Source organism: Schistocerca serialis, chromosome 12 (assembly GCF_023864345.2).
Source record: "Schistocerca serialis cubense isolate TAMUIC-IGC-003099 chromosome 12, iqSchSeri2.2, whole genome shotgun sequence".
In the NCBI taxonomy this organism is placed as follows: domain Eukaryota; kingdom Metazoa; phylum Arthropoda; class Insecta; order Orthoptera; family Acrididae; genus Schistocerca; species Schistocerca serialis.
In genome coordinates, this window is record NC_064649.1 from 8,375,361 (window position 1) to 8,393,910 (window position 18,550).

Sequence of the window (18,550 nt, forward strand, 5' to 3'; positions counted from 1 at the left end):
TACTGACCCTATGACTTATCTTAGATGAAAGATGAAGGAAAGGCAAACCTACGTTTCTAGCATTTGTAAACTTAGAGAAAGCTTTTGACAATGTTGATTGGAATACTCTCTTTCAAATTCTGAAGGTGGCAGGGGTAAAACACAGCTATTTACAATTTGTACAGAAACCAGATGGCAGTTATAAGAGTCGAGGGGCATGAAAGGGAAGCAGTGACTGGGAAGGGAGTGAGACAGGGTTGTAGCCTCTACCCAATGCTATTCAATCTGTATATTGAACAAGCAGTAAAGGAAACAAAAGAAAAGTTCGGAGTAGGTATTAAAATCCTTGGAGAAGAAATAAAAACTTTGAGGTTCGCTGATGACATTGTAATTCTGTCAGAGACAGCAAACGACCTGGAAGAGCAGTTGAACGGAATGAACAGTGTCTTGAAAGAAGAGTATAAGATGAACATCAACAAAAGCAAAACGAGGATAATGGAACGTAGTCGAATTAAGTCGGGTGATGCTGAGGGAATTAGATTGGGAAATGAGACATTTAAAGTAGTAAAGGAGTTTTGCTATTTGGGGAGCAAAATAACTGATGATGGTCGAAGTAGAGAGGCTATAAAATGTAGACTGGCAATGGCAAGGAAAGCGTTTCTGAAGAAGAGAAATTTGTTAACATCCAGTATAGATTTAAGTGTCAGGAAGTCATTTCTGAAAGTATTTGTATGGAGTGTAGCCATGTATGGAAGTGAAACGTGGACGATAAATAGTTTCGACAAGAAGAGAATAGAAGCTTTCGAAATGTGGTGCTACAGAAAAATGCTGAAGATTAGATGGGTGGATCACATAACTAATGAGGAGGTATTGAATAGAATTGGGGTGAAGCGGAGCTTGTGGCACAACTTGACTAGAAGAAGGGATCGGTTGGTAGGATAAGTTCTGAGACATCGAGGGATCACCAATTTAGTATTGGAGGGCAACGGGGAGGGTAAAAATCGTGGAGGGAGACCAAGAGATGAATACACTAAGCAGATTCAGAAGGATGTAGGCTGCAGTAGGTACTGGGAGATGAAGAAGCTTGCACACGATAGAGTAGCATGTAGAGCTGCATCAAACCAGTCTCAGGACTGAAGACCACAACAACAACATTCACTCTTAAGCGTACATGAATACAATCTTAGGCATACATGAATACAATATACCAGGTGTAGAAGTACGTAACCAGATAAACAATATTTCATTCAAAATAATCTCAATTGCTGTTTATACATTTCTCCTATCTCTCCGGCAGGCTATGAATGCCAAGTTCTTTTGAAGTGAACCAGTCAGCGAACCATTTTCGTACATTTTCATACACACTGAAGCACTGTTCAGCGAGAGCATGTCCGAGTGATGCAAACAGATGATAATCAGATAGAGCTAAGTCTGGAAAATAAGCCGAATGCCCCAGTATTTCCCAACTGAACGCCTCGATCGTTTCCCTCACTTTTTTGCCGCGTGTGATGGGGCGTTATCATGGAGCAACATCACTTTGTGTTGCCTTTTTCCACATAATGCTTGATTTAAATCGAGTTTTAGCAGCTCATAGAAGACACCCTGCTGATTCCACCAAACACAGAGCACTATCTCCTTTCCAAATTGATTTGATCTTGCAGTGGATGTCGATGGTTTGCCTGGATTCACCCACGATTTACAGCACTTAGGATTCTCAAAATATATCCATCTTTCATCACCCGTCACTATTCAATGGAGAAAATACTTTCTTCTGTATCTGGTGAAAAGCATTTCACAAGTGGTTTTTCTATTTGCTTGCTGTCTTTCAATCAGTTCATGCGGAACCCATTTTATCACTTTCTGCGCCTTTCCCATAGCTTTCAACCAAAGAGAAACGGCTTTCTACATCACATTCAATCGCTCCTGTTGAATTTGGGTATTATCTCCATCCAATAAGCCTGCAATTCATGGTTTTCCAACTTTTTCAGTGGTTTCCCGTGCTCGTCATTTCTCACGTCAAAATGACCACTTCTGAATTTTTTGAACCACTCGAAATGCTGTTTTCCCAAGAGCACATTCACCGAGAGTTTCGACAAGCATTTGATGCAATTTTGCAGCAGTTTTCTTCGAATTATAACAGAAAACCGACCCTGTCAACAAATTGTAGTTCATAGGCACAAAACTCGACATGTTTACGGGTTTGAAACAGATATCAATGTACGGAACTTCGGTTACTGCATGTCGATATTCATCGTCAGCTGCTACAGGAAGCAGATGGCGCTGCAGACGCGGTCTCACGGGCCCTACACTGACGGCTAGCACCATCTATAGGGAAATTCCAGTTTCATATTTCTACACCTGGTATACAACAGTATGCAGTGTACTCTCTAAAACTCTTTACTTAGGAGTGAAGTAATCAGTCATTTTCCTCTGCTGTCTATTTCCCTAACACACTATTTCTAAATTAAATTTATCTTCAATTACTTCATTTGCAATTTCTCTGCTCCCTCCTCTAACTTTAGAGAACATGTCCACAATTATAATGGTTTCGAAAGCATCACTCATAGCAGAAATAAGCACTTTATTTCTTTCTTCTTGTTCTTCTTCTTCTTCTTCTTCTTCTTCAACTCCCTCGCTCACTTCACGGTTGCCTTGACCCTTCACTTCATTGGCAATTTTATCTTCAGTTTGTGCTTCAATTGTAACAAGGTCATCATCTACCGTTGCACACATTTCACAGTTAAGCTGATTGAGACTATGACAGCTGATTACTGGCAGCAATGCAGATAGCGGCAGATCATCAGTGTCATCAAATGCGTCTTCACTTTCGGCAGCATTTATTTCTTCAGTTGTGATTCCCGCATGACGCAAACATTTCGTGATAGTTTGGGCAGTGAGCTACCTCCAAGCTTTGGTAATGCATCCGTCAGTATAACAGAATAATCCTGCCTCGCTTTTCCTCAATGCACTGTTTCTCTTTCAGTAATACGAGCTTACGATAGTGGTATATCAGACTCCTAATTAGTCCTCGGTGTGTGGGCTGAAATATGCTTGTCGTATTTGCAGGGGAAAAAAGCAAGCTTAATACTGTCCAGAGCAGAAAATGCAAGACGTGCTGGAGAGTTGTCAACAAGAAGCAGTATCCTCCTTTTCTGACTTCTAAGCTTCCGATCCCAACACCTTATTTCCGTGTCAAAGAGTTTGGAGGTCATCCGGGACTTTTTATTAGCATCGTAATGCACTGGCAGACTTTTTACGTGCTTAAAACAAATAGGATTTTTTGATTTATGTATCACAAGGAATTTTTCCTACTCAGTTCCATTTGAGGTAGCACAAAACAGAACTGTTATTTGTTCTTTAGGTAACTTGCCACTAACACATTTTTGGCTCTTGAATTTCACAGCTTTGTCAAGTGTCAATTTAAAGAAAATGACAAGTCTTGTCTGCATTGTAGGTGTCACAATCTGCATGTCTTTCACAAATTGTAGGCCATACAGTAGTGAGCCTTTGTTGGATTGTTCCAGTATTCACACTGTTGGCTTCACCACTCACTCTGCCAAAAGTAATGCCACGACACGGCTCCAATCTGTCAATCCAGCCATTGCTGCACACTAATTGCTCATCTTTTAATTCCTCTGCAAATTCTTCTGCTTTCACCATAAGGAGATGTCCACTAATGGGTACACGATGCATCTCTGTTGCTTAAACTACTAAAACAGCACTTCATCCGTGTCGCTCCGTTCAGCTTTTCAGAACAACATACTTTTAGATCCATTTTGTTCAAATGCAGTAACAATTTTATCTTTATTCTTCTGAATCATTTGGACTGGGGAATTTATAAGGCCAAACTGACGACACATCAACCTTTTTAGCTCCATTCTCGATTTCACGAATCACTTTCATCACTTTTTTATCCGCTGTTAAAACTTTTCTTTTACTGGCCACGTTGTTCAAAAATGTACGTACTTTGCAGCCTGTTATGGAAACTGATATCACATGAACTGTTACAAGTTCTGTGATTGTCACCACTACTGTAGTACGAACACGCTAAGCTAACACCGAGGTGACGAGTCAATACTAAACCTATCGCTGACAAGAGGGCAGAGGGGGGACATGTCAGGTTGCCATATTACAACAACGGGTTTCCTTCTACAGTACATCGATTCTTCAAAAATCTTGTTGCTAAGTGAAGCTGAAATGATGTTATATACGAGGTACACACATATACATTTGTCATTTTAAGCACAAATGACGAGTATGTTCTTCCGAGGAATCGTGACGTTATAGCCGAGCTGTCGTCGTAACAGATATTGTTATAAGAAAGTTCAACTGCACCTGTGCTTATTGGATCTCTACCAAATTCCCAGCAGTCTACTATAAATTTATGTTTGCTTTACAATCTGCAAAAGACACAATAAAAAAGTAACTGAATTTCCTATGAATTAGATAGATAATCAACATTAATAATTCTGTAACTTTTAGTACCAACATCGAACAACTATCCAAAACAGACAAGTGGGAAATTTTCATGGACCCTTGTCACTGACTTTCATAAATCAATACACCAACTAAGCAATTCCTAAACAGAGAACTATTTTTGACTCAGTTAATTTCATCATAAAGGATACAACAATCGAAATCAAAATGCCACTTCTTTCACTATCGAACAGAATATTAGGTGAAGTAATTTTCCCAGGATGTCTTAAGCTCACAGTTACATTACCTATGTGTAAAAAAAAGGTGATAAAAAGCTCCCAAATAATCACAGACGCATTTCAATAATAGCAATCACATCCAAAATAACTGAAAATTTTATGCATAAACAGATATACAGGTATTTTGAAAGCAACAAAATTTTAAATGCACAACAGTTCGGATTCACGTCTCTTCTATCAACTGTAAAAGCGACTGAAGCTTTGGTGAATGATGTTTACGAAGGATATGAAAAAAGGCTATCAATGTCTGGAACACTTACTGATGTAAGCAAAGCATTTGATTCAGCGTCACATGACATAATCATCAAAAAGTTGGAATGTTATGGCATAGAAAGTAATTCACTCTGTTTATTCAAATCTTGCTTAAGCAAAAGGTTCCAGCTTGTGCGCGCAAGTAAGCTGAGATCAGCAATACTCCCCAATAAAAAGAGGAATACCCCAAAGAACTTTCCTGTTTACTGGCTACTTAATTACTTTTCAAAGTATTATGCTTATGACATGACATTAATAACCACAGGTGAGAATTTACAAAGTGTGCTAGCCAACAACAGAGTAATGATACAAATGCCTAGTCACTGGTGTCATGCCAATCAGCTGTGCATAAACCAAACAAAACAGAAGACATACTTTTTATTCTAAAGGTAACCAAAAATAAAAGTAAAACAGTAAAACTACTGGACTGTTCATAGACCAAATTCTCTCCTGGGAAGAACACGCATTATCCGTGCAGCAAACTCCCTCCCTCCTGCCTCCACCATATAAATTAAGGAACAATGTTAACAAACAGTTGTTAGTCCAGTCATGTTTCATTTTCTTCCATTCTCATTTGCAGGATGGGATATTGTTCTGGGGCAATTCCCCAGGACCTAAATGTATTTTCAGGTAGTGGAACAGTCACTTACTGACTGCCTTTCTCAAGAATTACTATAGTCCATAATAATCATACACAATTGAGTATAAAATTGTTCAATAAGCAACCACATACAGCTCATAAAGTATCACTAACTAAATATAAGAGTGTATTACAAACTTGGCTAAAATACTGGACTCCTATTCAACTGCACAATCCCTGGAAATAATCATTATATGTTATTCCTAACTGATAACAAAAATCTTTTAGTTCTTAAACAAGCTATTTATTTTCTGCATATGTAAGTCAATCATCATATAAAACTTGACACCACTGCGAACTCCGATGAAGCCAATTGCGTGAAAAACGCTGGTGGGGGAATTTCTAACTAATAAACATACACAAGGCACTATCTACTGGCCTAAGATGCCGCAAAAACCTTATCGTACAAAGGAAGATCTACCTCCGTCTCACCTGGGAACTCCTTCTTCAGCTCCGGATGGTGGAGGTTTGCGTACAGTACGGCAGATATTGTAGCCTGGTCCCCCAGCGGCTCATCTGCCTCCATTTTTAATGCCGTGCGAGCATTGTACGAGGAAACGCCATCACCGTCACCGACTTCAGCAGGAGACATCCACGGGCTGGCCGGCTCCGAGAATGCAGGGCTGAACTGCGGACTACTACACGTGTCGGGCAGACGAGAGACTACTTTGAGATTCTCGTACTGTTTACATCGTAATAGTTTGAAATCTTTTACGTAAGTAGTCAGTTTGAAAGAAAGATTATCCAGTACAGAAAGACACTCCAAGTTTTACAAAGCAGAACGCAGATAAAGTCTGTAGCTTTCACATGTGGATCACAAAAGAAATATTTTGCGAGAAATAATACAGTCTTAAAAATATCTGCAGCAACAATGTTTATTATTTTGTGTTTCCAATGAGTACAAAAATTGTGAAATAATTCAATTATTTAGACTGCGCACAGAAACAACTTGCGGTATTGCGAAACAGGGGAGACAGTGCCACAGATACGAGAATTGGGGTGGCAATCAATAAAATGAAGGAATTTTCTTTGTGGCAGGATCTTCTTGTGAAATTTCGGTCACCAACTTTCCGCTCAGTGTGAAAAATATTTTGTTGCCACCCACCAACACAGGTAGAAATGATCACCGTAATAAAATACGATAAATCGGAGCACATTGTTCGAGAGTGGAACGGTACAGCAATAGCTCAAAAGGTGGTTATGAACCCTCTGCCAGGCAGACCGTGCAGTGTGACCGTGTAGATGTATATGTAGACATAAATGGATACAAATACAGCATTGTTTTTGCAGTTTCTCTACTGACATATTATGGGATTTCATAATATGAATTAATAGTGTATCTCAAAGAATAACGGAATCCGTTACCACTGTGAAAAGGAATACAGAATAGCAGTGAGAGTAGACGAGAAACAGTATATTCTTTTAGATTAGATTCAATTTTTGTTCCATAGACCCAAAAGATGAGATGACTCTTGTGGGTGTTAAGTAAACATAAAAACACAGAACATTTGAATATTATACTTACTACACTGATCATCTGCCAAGAGATAGTCGAAATAGGTTAATATAATGCAGTAAACAGGAACAGCTAATATTTACAGAATTAACGCGCTGTCAGAATGAAACACTGTCATGCACTATTAATAAATTTATCATACACAAAATACCTAATCTTGACTGTTGTGACCAAGTGCTATGAAAACTGAAATCTAACATAATTTTACTTAAGATGGCTTAACGGTCTCTGTTAAGATATTCATCTACGGAGTAGGAGGAGTTGCCTATCAAAAAATCTTTCAAACTCTGTTTAGACCATGCTTTATCTGAAACCAAGTTTTTAATGGTTACTGGCAATTTCTTGAAAATGTGTGTTCCTGAATATTGGACCCCTTTTTGGATCAAGGTAAGTGATTTTAGGTCTACCTCTGTAGACTGGTAGATTGTTCTTACTCCTTGTATTGAGCTATTGGTTGGAAAAAGGGATGTATTACTTGCAACAAATTACATTAAGGAATAAATATACTGAGAGGCAGTGGTTAGAATACAAAGTTCCTTGAACAGGTTTCTACAAGATGTTCTTGAATTTATACCAGAAATGATTCTTATCACACGCTTTTGGACCCTAAAAACTTTTGCTCGGTTTGACGAGTTGCCCCAGAATACAATCCCATATGACATAATAGAATGACAGTAAGCAAAGTATGCAAGTTTTTTTATATTTATATCTCCTACATCTGGCATCATTCTCACAGCAGATACAGGCTTGATTAGGCGCTTAAGCGATTCTGTGGTATGCTGTTCCCAACGGAATTTATTATCGAGTTGTAACCCCAGAAATTTAACACTGTCAACCTCTTCAATCTGCAGATCATCATATGTTGTACACATGCTGGAAGGAAATCTCTTACAAGTTCTGAACTGCATATAGTGGGTCTTCTCAAAGTTTAATGACGGTGAAAATTTGATTAGCAGCTATTTATAAACCTGTACTTGACTTGCTACTTATTGCAGTGTTTGTATCATCTGCAAACAAAACAAACTTAGCATCTGGCAATGTAACAGATGAGAGGTCATTAATGTACACAAGAAAAAGCAATGACCCAAAATGGAACCTTGAGGAACACCGCATGTAATTAATTCCCTGTCAGATGAAGACTGACAGCTTACTGCACAGGTATTTCGCAATGACAACCCTTTGTTTCCTGTTAGTTAGATAAGATTCAAACCATTTTGCAGTACTGCCGGTGACACCATAATGTTCTAATTTAGTTAAGAAAATGCTGTGGTTCACACAGTCAAAGGCTTTGGCAGGTGACACAAAATACCAGTAGCGTCTAATTTATTATCTAATGAGTATAATAGAGGGAAACATTCCACGTGGGAAAAATATATCTAAAAACAAAGATGATGTGACTTACCAAACGAAAGTGCTGGCAGGTCGATAGACACACAAACAAACACAAACATACACACAAAATTCAAGCTTTCGCAACAAACGGTTGCTTCATCAGAAAAGAGGGAAGGAGAGGGAAAGACGAAAGGATGTGGGCTTTAAGGGAGAGGGTAAGGAGTCATTCCAATCCCGGGAGCGGAAAGACTTACCTTAGGGGGAAAAAAGGACAGGTATACACTCGCACACACACACATATCCATCTGTGCATACACAGCCACAAGCAGACATTTGTAAAGGCAAAGAGTTTGGCCAGAGATGTCAGTCGAGGCGGAAGTACAGAGGCAAAGATGTTGTTGAAAGACAGGTGAGGTATGAGCCGCAGCAAATTGAAATTAGCGGAGGTTGAGGCCTGGTGGGTAACGGGAAGAGAGGATATATTGAAGGGCAAGTTCCCCCTCTCCGGAGTTCCTACAGGTTGGTGTTAGTGGGAAGTATCCAGATAGCCCGGACGGTGTAACACTGTGCCAAGATGTGCTGGCCATGCACCGAGGCATGTTTAACCACAGGGTAATCCTCATTACCAACAAACACTGTCTGCCTGTGTCCATTCATGCGAATGGACAGTTTGTTGCTGGGCATTCCCACATAGAAAGCTTCACAGTGTAGGCAGGTCAGTTGGTAAATCACGTGGGTGCTTTCACACGTGGCTCTGCCTTTGATGGTGTACACCTTCCGGGTTACAGGACTAAAATTCACAAACCCAATCATCCCGGCCGTCCCAATGTAGCTGGTTACCAAGCCCCCACAGAACGTATCTCTGCCTACGTAGATCAACACCTTCAACCCATTACATGCAGTCTCCCATCCTTCATCAAAGACACCAACCACTTTCTCGAACGCCTGGAATCCTTACCCAATGTGTTACCCCCAGAAACCATCCTTGTAACCATTGATGCCACTTCCTTATACACAAATATTCCGCACGTCCAGGGCCTCGCTGCGATGGAGCATTTCCTTTCACACTGATCACCTGCCACCCTACCTAAAACCTCTTTCCTCATTACCTTAGCCAGCTTCATCCTGACCCACAACTTCTTCACTTTCGAAGGCCAGACATACCAACAATTAAAGGGAACAGCCATGGGTACCAGGATGGCCCCCTCGTACGCCAACCTATTCATGGGTCGCTTAGAGGAAGCCTTCTTGGTTACCCAGGCCTGCCAACCCAAAGTTTGGTACAGATTTATTGATGACATCTTCATGATCTGGACTCACAGTGAAGAAGAACTCCAGAATTTCCTCTCCAACCTCAACTCCTTTGGTTCCATCAGATTCACCTGGTCCTACTCCAAATCCCATGCCACTTTCCTTGACGTTGACCTCCACCTGTCCAATGGCCGCTTCACACGTCCGTCCACATCAAACCCACCAACAAGCAACAGTACCTCCATTATGACAGCTGCCACCCATTCCACATCAAACGGTCCCTTCCCTACAGCCTATGTCTTCGTGGCAAACGAATCTGCTCCAGTCCGGAATCCCTGAACCATTACACCGACAACCTGAAAACAGCTTTCTCATCCCGCAACTACGCTCCCGACCTGGTACAGAAGCAAATAACCAGAGCCACTTCCTCATCCCCTCAAACCCAGAATCCCCCACAGAAGAACCACAAAAGTGCCCCACTTGTGACAGGATACTTTCCAGGACTGGATCAGACTCTGAATGTGGCTCTCCAGCAGGGATACAACTTCCTCAAATCCTGCCCTGAAATGAGAACCATCCTTCATGAAATCCTCCCCACTCCATCAAGAGAGTCTTTCCGCCGTTCACCTAACCTTTGTAACCTCTTAGTTCATCCCTATGAAATCCCCAAACCACCTTCCCTACCCTCTGGCTCCTACCCTTGTAACCGTCCCCAGTGTAAAACCTGTCCCGTGCACCCTCCCACCACCACCTACTCCAGTCCTGTAACCCAGAAGGTGTACACCATCAAAGGCAGAGCCACGTGTGAAAGCAGCCACGTGATTTACCAACTGACCTGCCTACAGTGTGAAGCTTTCTATGTGGGAATGACCAGCAACAAACTGTCCATTCGCATGAATGGACACAGGCATACAGTGTTTGTTGGTAATGAGGATCACCCTGTGGCTAAACAAGCCTCGGTGCACGGCCAGCACATCTTGGCACAGTGTTACACCACCCGGGCTATCTGGATACTTCCCACAAACACCAACCTGTCAGAACTCCGGAGATGGGAACTTGCCCTTCAGTATATCCTCTCTTCTCGTTACCCACCAGGCCTCAACCTCCGCTAATTTCTAATTTCAATTTGCCGCCGCTCATACCTCACCTGTCTTTCAACAACGTCTTTGCCTCTGTACTTCCGCCTCGACTGACATCTCTGGCCTAACTCTTCGGGTTTACAAATGTCTGCTTGTGTGTGTGTGTGTGTGTGTGTGTGTGTGTGTGTGTGTGTGTGTGTGTGCGCGCGCACGCGCGCTCGAGTGTATACCTGTCCTTTTTTCCCCCTAAGGTAAGTCTTTCCGCTCCCGGGACTGGAATGACTTCTTACCCTCTCCCTTAAAACCCACATCCTTTCATCTTTCCCTCTCTTTCCCTCTTTCCTGATGAAGCAACCGTTTGTTGCGAAAGCTTGAATTTTGTGTGTTTGTTTGTGTGTCTATCGACCTGCCAGCACTTTCGTTTGGTAAGTCACATCATCTTTGTTTTTAGATATATTATTATCTAATGAGTTAAGTACATTCTCACTGTAATTGTAAATAGCTTTCTCTCTGTCAGAACCCTTAAGAAATCCAGACTGCGATTAGACAATATACGAGGGCCGTTCAGAAAGTAACCTCCGGTTGATTTAAAAAAATACACCAAGTTAAATAAAAATATTTTAATATATACATCTTACAACTACATCTTTGCACTATTTTTCTACATAGTCTCCATAGCAATTGAGGCACTTATCGTATCTCTTCACAAGCTTTGAAATTCCTTCTGCATAAAAATCACCCGCTTGTGCCTGGAGCCAGCCTGTGACCGCATCTTTGAGCTCTTCGTCGTCATCAAACCGCTGTGACCCGAGCCATTTCTTCAAATGCATGAAGAGGTGATAATCACTTGGCGCCAGGTCTGGGCTGTAAGGTGGATGGTTGATAACGTCCCACTTGAAGGACTCAAGAAGGGCCGTTGTTCTGCGAGCAGAGTGAGGACGGGCGTTATCGTACAAAAAAACGATACCGGAAGTCAGCATACCACGGCGTTTGTTCTGTATAGCCCGTCGTAACTTTTTTATTGTTTCACAGTACACGTCTTGATTAATGGTCGTACCACGTTCCATGAATTCAACCAACAACACCCCTTTGGCATCCCAAAACACCGTTGCCATCAGTTTTCTGGCAGAAAAATCTTGCGAGGCTTTTCTTGGTTTGGTAGGCGAATTTGAATGTGCCCACATCTTTGATTGTTCTTTTGTCTCAGGGTTCACGTACTTAATCCAGGTTTCGTCACCGGTCACGATTCTGTTTAACAATGGTTCTCCTTCGTCCTCATAACGTGACGAAGTCTAATGCAGAGGCCATTCTTTGAGTTTTGTGGTAAGAATTTTGGGCACCCATCGTGCACAGAACTTACGGTAACCCAATCTTGCTGTCACTATCTCGTACAAGAGAGTCTTAGAAATCTGTGGAAAACCAGTAGACAACTCCGACATTGAGAAACGTCGATTTTCACGAACTTTTGCATCAACTGTCTGAACGAGTTCGTCAGTCACCAATGATGGTCTACCACTCCTCTCTTCATCATGAACGTTTTCTCGTCCACTTTTAAATAAACGTACCCATTCACGGACAACTCCTTCACTCATAACTCTTGGTCCGTACACGGCACAAAGCTCACGATGAATAGCTGCTGCAGAATATCCTTTGGCTGTAAAAAACCTTATGACAGCACGCACTTCATATTTGGCGGGGTTTTCTATTGCAGCACACATTTCAAACTGCCACAAAAACTAAACTAGCGCAGGTACGACGTTCACTCGACCACGGCTTGATGCCGACTGACCTGTTGAGTGCGTGAACGCACAGATGGCGTCGCTACTCCCCCCACAACCCGCACTGTGACCAATCGGAGGTTACTTTCTGAACCGCCCTCGTATTATTTGCACTCAGATACTGAAGGAAACGCTTGAACACAACCTTTTCAAATATTTTTGAGAAAGCCAGCAAAAGTGAAATTGGTCGATAGTTTGATGGAATCTCTTTATCCCTCTTCTTGTAAAGAGGATTAACTTCAGCATATTTTAGCCAGTCTAGAAATGTTCCGCTGATAAGAGATTGATCACACAAATAACTTAAGATAGAACTCAACTTGGATGAGCACTCTTTGATTAACTTTGTAGATATGTTATCATACCCACTGGAATACTTAGATTTTAAGGATTTTATGATAGATGCTACTTCTTTGGGAGACGTGAGTGCCATTTCCATTTTACTGAAGTTAATTTTAAAGACTGGTCTCAGATACTCCATTGCACTGTTCACCGAACCTGATAACCCCAAGCTCTCAGTAACAGAAATGAAGTACTTGTTTAAGAGGTTTGCAAAACTACCTGTACTTGTTGAGGTTTGCAACACTACCTGTACTTGTTACCAAAGTCTCATTTTTTTAGTGCTATCTGTTCCTCTTCCTTTTTGGCCCCACCTGTCTCTGACTTAATTATATCCCAGACAGTTTTTATTTTGTTTCCAGATGTAATTATGTTTTTCTCATAATAAAGCTGCTTTGATTTTTGAATTACTTGCTTCAATATCTTGCAGTATTCTTTGTAATACATTACAATTCTAACACCAGAGCTGTTCCTAGATAGTAAATACAGTCTCCTTTTTGTCCTACATGATCTACATGATATCTTCATTCCTTGTGTAAACCAGAGATTATTTTTTGACTTCTGTGTGATGTCATTATCAATGGAGAGAAGTCTTCCGAAGTAAGAGTGATTTCAGGTGTGTCACAGGGGAGTGTCGTAGGACCGTTGCTATTCACAATATACATAAATGACCTTGTGGATGACATCGGAAGTTCACTGAGGCTTTTTGTGGATGATGCTGTGGTATATCGAGAGGTTTTAACAATGGAAAATTGTACTGAAATGCAGGTGGATCTGCAGCGAATTGACGCATGGTGCAGGGAATGGCAATTAAATCTCAATGTAGACAAGTGTAATGTGCTGCAAATACATAGAAAGAAAGATCCCATATCATTTAGCTACAATATAGCGGGTCAGCAACTGGAAGCAGTTAACTCCATAAATTATCTGGGAGTACACATTAGGAGTGATTTAAAATGGAATGATCATATAAAGTTGATCGTCGGTAAAGCAGATGCCAGACTGGGATTGGAAGAATCCTAAGGAAAGGCAATCCAAAAACAAAGGAAGTAGGTTACAGTACACTTAGTCGCCTACTGCTTGAATATTGCTCACCCGTGTGGGATCCGTACCAGATAGGGTTGTGTGTGTGAGAGAGAGAGAGAGAGAGAGAGAGAGAGAGAGAGAGCAGCGCACTTCGTTACAGGATCATTTAGTAATCGCAAAAGCGTTACGGAGATGATAGATAAACTCCATTGGAAGACTCTGCAGGAGAGACGCTCAGTAGCTCGGTACGGGCTTTTGTTGAAGTTTTGAGAACATACCTTCACCGAGGAATCAAGCAGTATATTGCACCCTCCTACGTATATCTCGCGAAGAGACCATGAGGATAAAATCAGAGAGATTAGAGCCCACACAGAGGCACATCGACAATCCTCCTTTCCACGAACAATAAGAGACTGGAATAGAAGCGAGAACCAATAGAGGTACTCGAGGTACCCTCCGCCACACACCGTCAGGTGGCTTGCGGAGTATGGACGTAGATGTAGATGTAGATGTAGATCTTAGTTACCTTACGGGAAAACAATTTTCAAAAGTGGAGGCAACTTTATTGATGAATGCTTTGTATTTTCCATTTGATTTAGACGTATTGTAAACATCAATCCAGTTCAAGTCTTTGAGCAATTTCCTGAATTTCTCAATTTTTTACTTATTTATTACCTTCCTGTACTCAGATTTAATAGATCTTCTATCCTGACAAGTTTCAACATTTAACACAAGATGCTGCATGTCATGATCAGATAGCCCATTAACTATTGGTTTTGTGATACGACTTTTTTCCCTAGATTTGTCTACAAAGATATTATCAATAGCAGTCTCAGAGCATTTACATATCCTAGTAGCAAAGTTCACAGTAGAAACTAAATCAAATGATAGTATTACTGACTGCAATAATTGTTCACTGACAGAGCTTTTCAATAAATCCACATTAAAATCCCCAGCAACTGCTATTTCCCTGTTTTTTACTATGAGATTGGACAGCAAAGCTCCCAGATTTTTTATGAAGAGGTTAAAATTTCCTGAATGTGATTTGTATATTCCTATTATTATAAAGGAATTATTATAAATGATTAATGGAAAATCTCATATAAAGATGTGAAACAAACACTAACAAAGAGAGAGAGAGGGGCTGGGCAGTACTTACCTCAGGTCAGTACAGCCAATAGATAACACAAAAAACAGAAGCAAAAATTTACATTCCTAGCTTTCGGAACAAATGTTCCTTCATCAGGGAGGAGAGAGGGGAAAGAAAGGGAAGAAGGGACAGTAGATTCAGTTACTCACAACCCAGGTTATGAAGCAACAGGGAAAGGAAAACAGGGAGGGTAGCAAGGATGGAGGCATGGTTGTCAGAGGGAAGCCAAAGATATTCTACTGTAAGTACTGTACTTCTGTATGCATCCTCTTTGGTATGAAGCTGGCACAGTACTTACAGTAGAATATCTTTGGCTTCCCTCTGACAACCATGCCTCCATCCTTGCTACCCTCCCTGTTTTCCTTTCCCTGTTGCTTCATAACCTGGGTTGTGAGTAACTGAATCTACTTTCCCTTCTTCCCTTTCTTTCCCCTCTCTCCTCCCTGATGAAGGAGCATTTGTTCCGAAAGCTAGGAATGTAAATTTTCGGTTCTGTTTTTTGTGTATCTATCGGCTGTACTGAGCTGAGGTAACTACTGACCAGCCCCTATATCTCATTGTTAGTAAAGGAATTATTATGAAATACTGCTTCTGTTGCATAAGCTTGTAAGTGCTGCTCTGAGCAAACTTTATTAATATCAATATTCTTGAAATCAAAACAGTTTCTGACAAATACGGCAACTCCTCCTTTCCCCATATCTTCTCTACAAACATAAGAAGCTAACTAGAATCCTGTAACATTTAACATATCTATACCAGTGGTCACATGATGTTCAGCGAGGCAGATTGTATCAACTAGTTTGCTCAGCTCTAATTCTTCAACACAAATAAGTAACTCGTAAAGCTTACCTCTTAGTCCTCAAATTTTCTGATGCAATAGTGATAACTGATTTTGTGCATTGGCTGGATTACAACTGGATGAACCTAATTTTCCTGCCTATTTTCGAGTATCTCTAGTTTCAATCCCTCCCCCCATGAACCATGGACCTTGCCGTTGGTGCGGAGGCTTGCATGCCTCAGTGATACAGATGCAACCACAACGGAGGGGTATCTGTTGAGAGGCCAGACAAATGTGTGGTTCCTGAAGTGGGGCAGCAGCCTTTTCAGTAGTTGTAGGGGCAACAGTCTGGATGATTGACTGATCTGGCCTTGTAACAACAACCAAAACGGCCTTGCTATGCTGGTACTGCGAACGGCTGAAAGCAAGGGGAAACTAGTCGTAATTTTTCCCGAGGGCATGCAGCTTTACAGTACGGTTAAATGATGACGACGTCTTCATGGGTAAAATATTCCGGAGGTAAAATAGTCCCCCATTGGATCTCCGGGCAGGGACTATTCACGAGGACATCATTATCAAGAGAAAAAAAATTGGCGTTCTACGGATTGGAGCGTGAAATGTCAGATCCCTTAATTGGCCAGGTAGGTTAGAAAATTTAAAAAGGGAAATGGATACGTTAAAATTAGATACAGTGGGAATTAGTGAAGTTCTGTGGCAGGAGGAACAAGACTCCTGGTCAGGTGGCTACAGGGTTATAAATACAAAATCAAATAGAGGTAATGCACAAGTAGGTTTAGTAATAAATAGGAAAATAGGAATGCGGGTAAGCTACTACAAGCAGCATAGTGAACGCATTATTGTGGCCAAGATAGACACGAAGGCCATGCCTACTACAGTAGTACAAGTTTATATGCCAACTAGCTCTGCAGATGATGAAGAAATTGATGAAATGTATGATGAGGTAACAGATATTATTCAGATAGATGAAAATTTAATAGTCATGGGTGACTGGAATTCGAGAGAGGGAGAAGGGAGAGAAGGAAACATAGTAGGTGAATATGGATTGGGGGTATGAAATGAAAGAGGAAGCCGCTTGGTAGAATTTTGCACAGAGCACAACTTAATCATAGCTAACACTTGGTTCAAGACCCATAAAAGAAGGTTGTAAACATGGAAGAAGCTTGGAGATACTAGAAGTTATCAGACAGATTACGTAATGGTAAGACAGGGATTTAGGCACCAGGTTTTAAATTGTAAGACATTTCCAGGGGCAGATGTGGACTGTGACCACAATCTATTGATTACAAACTGTAGATTAAAACTGAAGAAACTGCAAAAAGGTGGGAATTTAAGGAGATGGGACCTGGGTAAACTGAAAGAACCAGAGGTTGTACAGAGTTTCAGGGAGGGCATAACGGAACAATGGACAGGAATGGGGGAAAGAAATACAATAGAAGAAGAATGGGTAGCTCTCAACGATGAAGTAGTGAAGGCAGCAGAGGATCAAGTAGGTAAAAAGACGAGGGCTAGTAGAAATCCTTGGTTTAATGTTGTTGTGGTCTTCAGTCCTGAGGCTGGTTTGATGCAGCTCTCCATGCTACTCTATCCTGTGCAAGATTCTTCATCTCCCAGTACCTACTGCAACCTACATCCTTCTGAATCTGCTTGGTATATTCATCTCTTTGTCTCCCTCTACAATTTTTACCCTCCAAGCTGCCCTCAAATACTAAATTGGTGATCCCTTGATGCCTCAGAACATGTCCTACCAACCGGTCCCTTCTTCTTGTGAAGTTGTGCCACAAACTCCTCTTCTCCCCAATTTATTCAATACCTCCTCATTAGTTATGTGATATACCCATCTAATCTTCAGCATTCTTCTGTAGCACCACAATTCGAAAGCTTCTATTCTCTTCTTGTCCAAACTATTTATCGTCCATGTTTCACTTCCATACATAGCTACACTCCATACAAATACTTTCAGAAATGACTTCCTGACACTTAAATCTATACTGGATGTTAACAAATTTCTCTTCTTCAGAAACACTTTCCTTGCCATTGCTAGTCTACATTTTATATCCTCTCTACTTCAACCATCATCAGTTATTTTGCTCCCCAAATAGCAGAACTCGTTTACTACTTTAAATGTCTTATTTCCTAATCTAATTCCCTCAGCATCACCCGACTTAATTACACTACATTCCATTATCCTTGTTTTGCTTTTGTTCGGTCGCAGGTTCGAATCCTGCCTCGGGCATGAATTTGTGTGATGTCCTTAGGTTAGTTAGGTTTAAGTAGTTCTAAGTTCTAGGGGACTGATGACCACAGCAGTTGAGTCCCATAGTGCTCAGAGCCATTTGAACATTTTTACTTTTGTTGATGTTCATCTTATATCCTCCTTTCAAAATGCGATCCATTCCGTTCAATTGCTCTTCCAAGTCCTTTGCTGTCTCTGACAGAATTACAATGTCATCGGTGAACCTCAAAGTTTTTATTTCTTCTCCATGGATTTTAATACCTACTCCGAATTTTACTTTTGTTTCCTTTAGTGCTTGCTCAATAAACAGATTGAATAACATCGGGGAGAGGCTACAACCTTGTCTTACTCCCTTCCCAACAACTGCTTCCCTTTCATGTCCCGCGACTCTTATAACTGCCATTTGGTTTCTGTACAAATTATAAATAGCCTTTCGCTCCCTGTATTTTACCCCTGCCACCTTT

General features: G+C 41.0%; 1 protein-coding gene across 1 annotated transcript in view; it reads right to left on the reverse strand.

Annotated features, from left to right (window-relative positions):
- LOC126428342 (histone-lysine N-methyltransferase 2C-like) overlaps positions 1–18,550 on the reverse strand; it is a 440,767-nt gene that overhangs the window by 318,808 nt on the left and 103,409 nt on the right. The window contains exon 26 of the mRNA XM_050090275.1: positions 6,019–6,224. Within this exon, the coding sequence (XP_049946232.1) occupies positions 6,019–6,224 (206 nt within the window). The remainder of the gene's footprint in view (positions 1–6,018; positions 6,225–18,550) is intronic.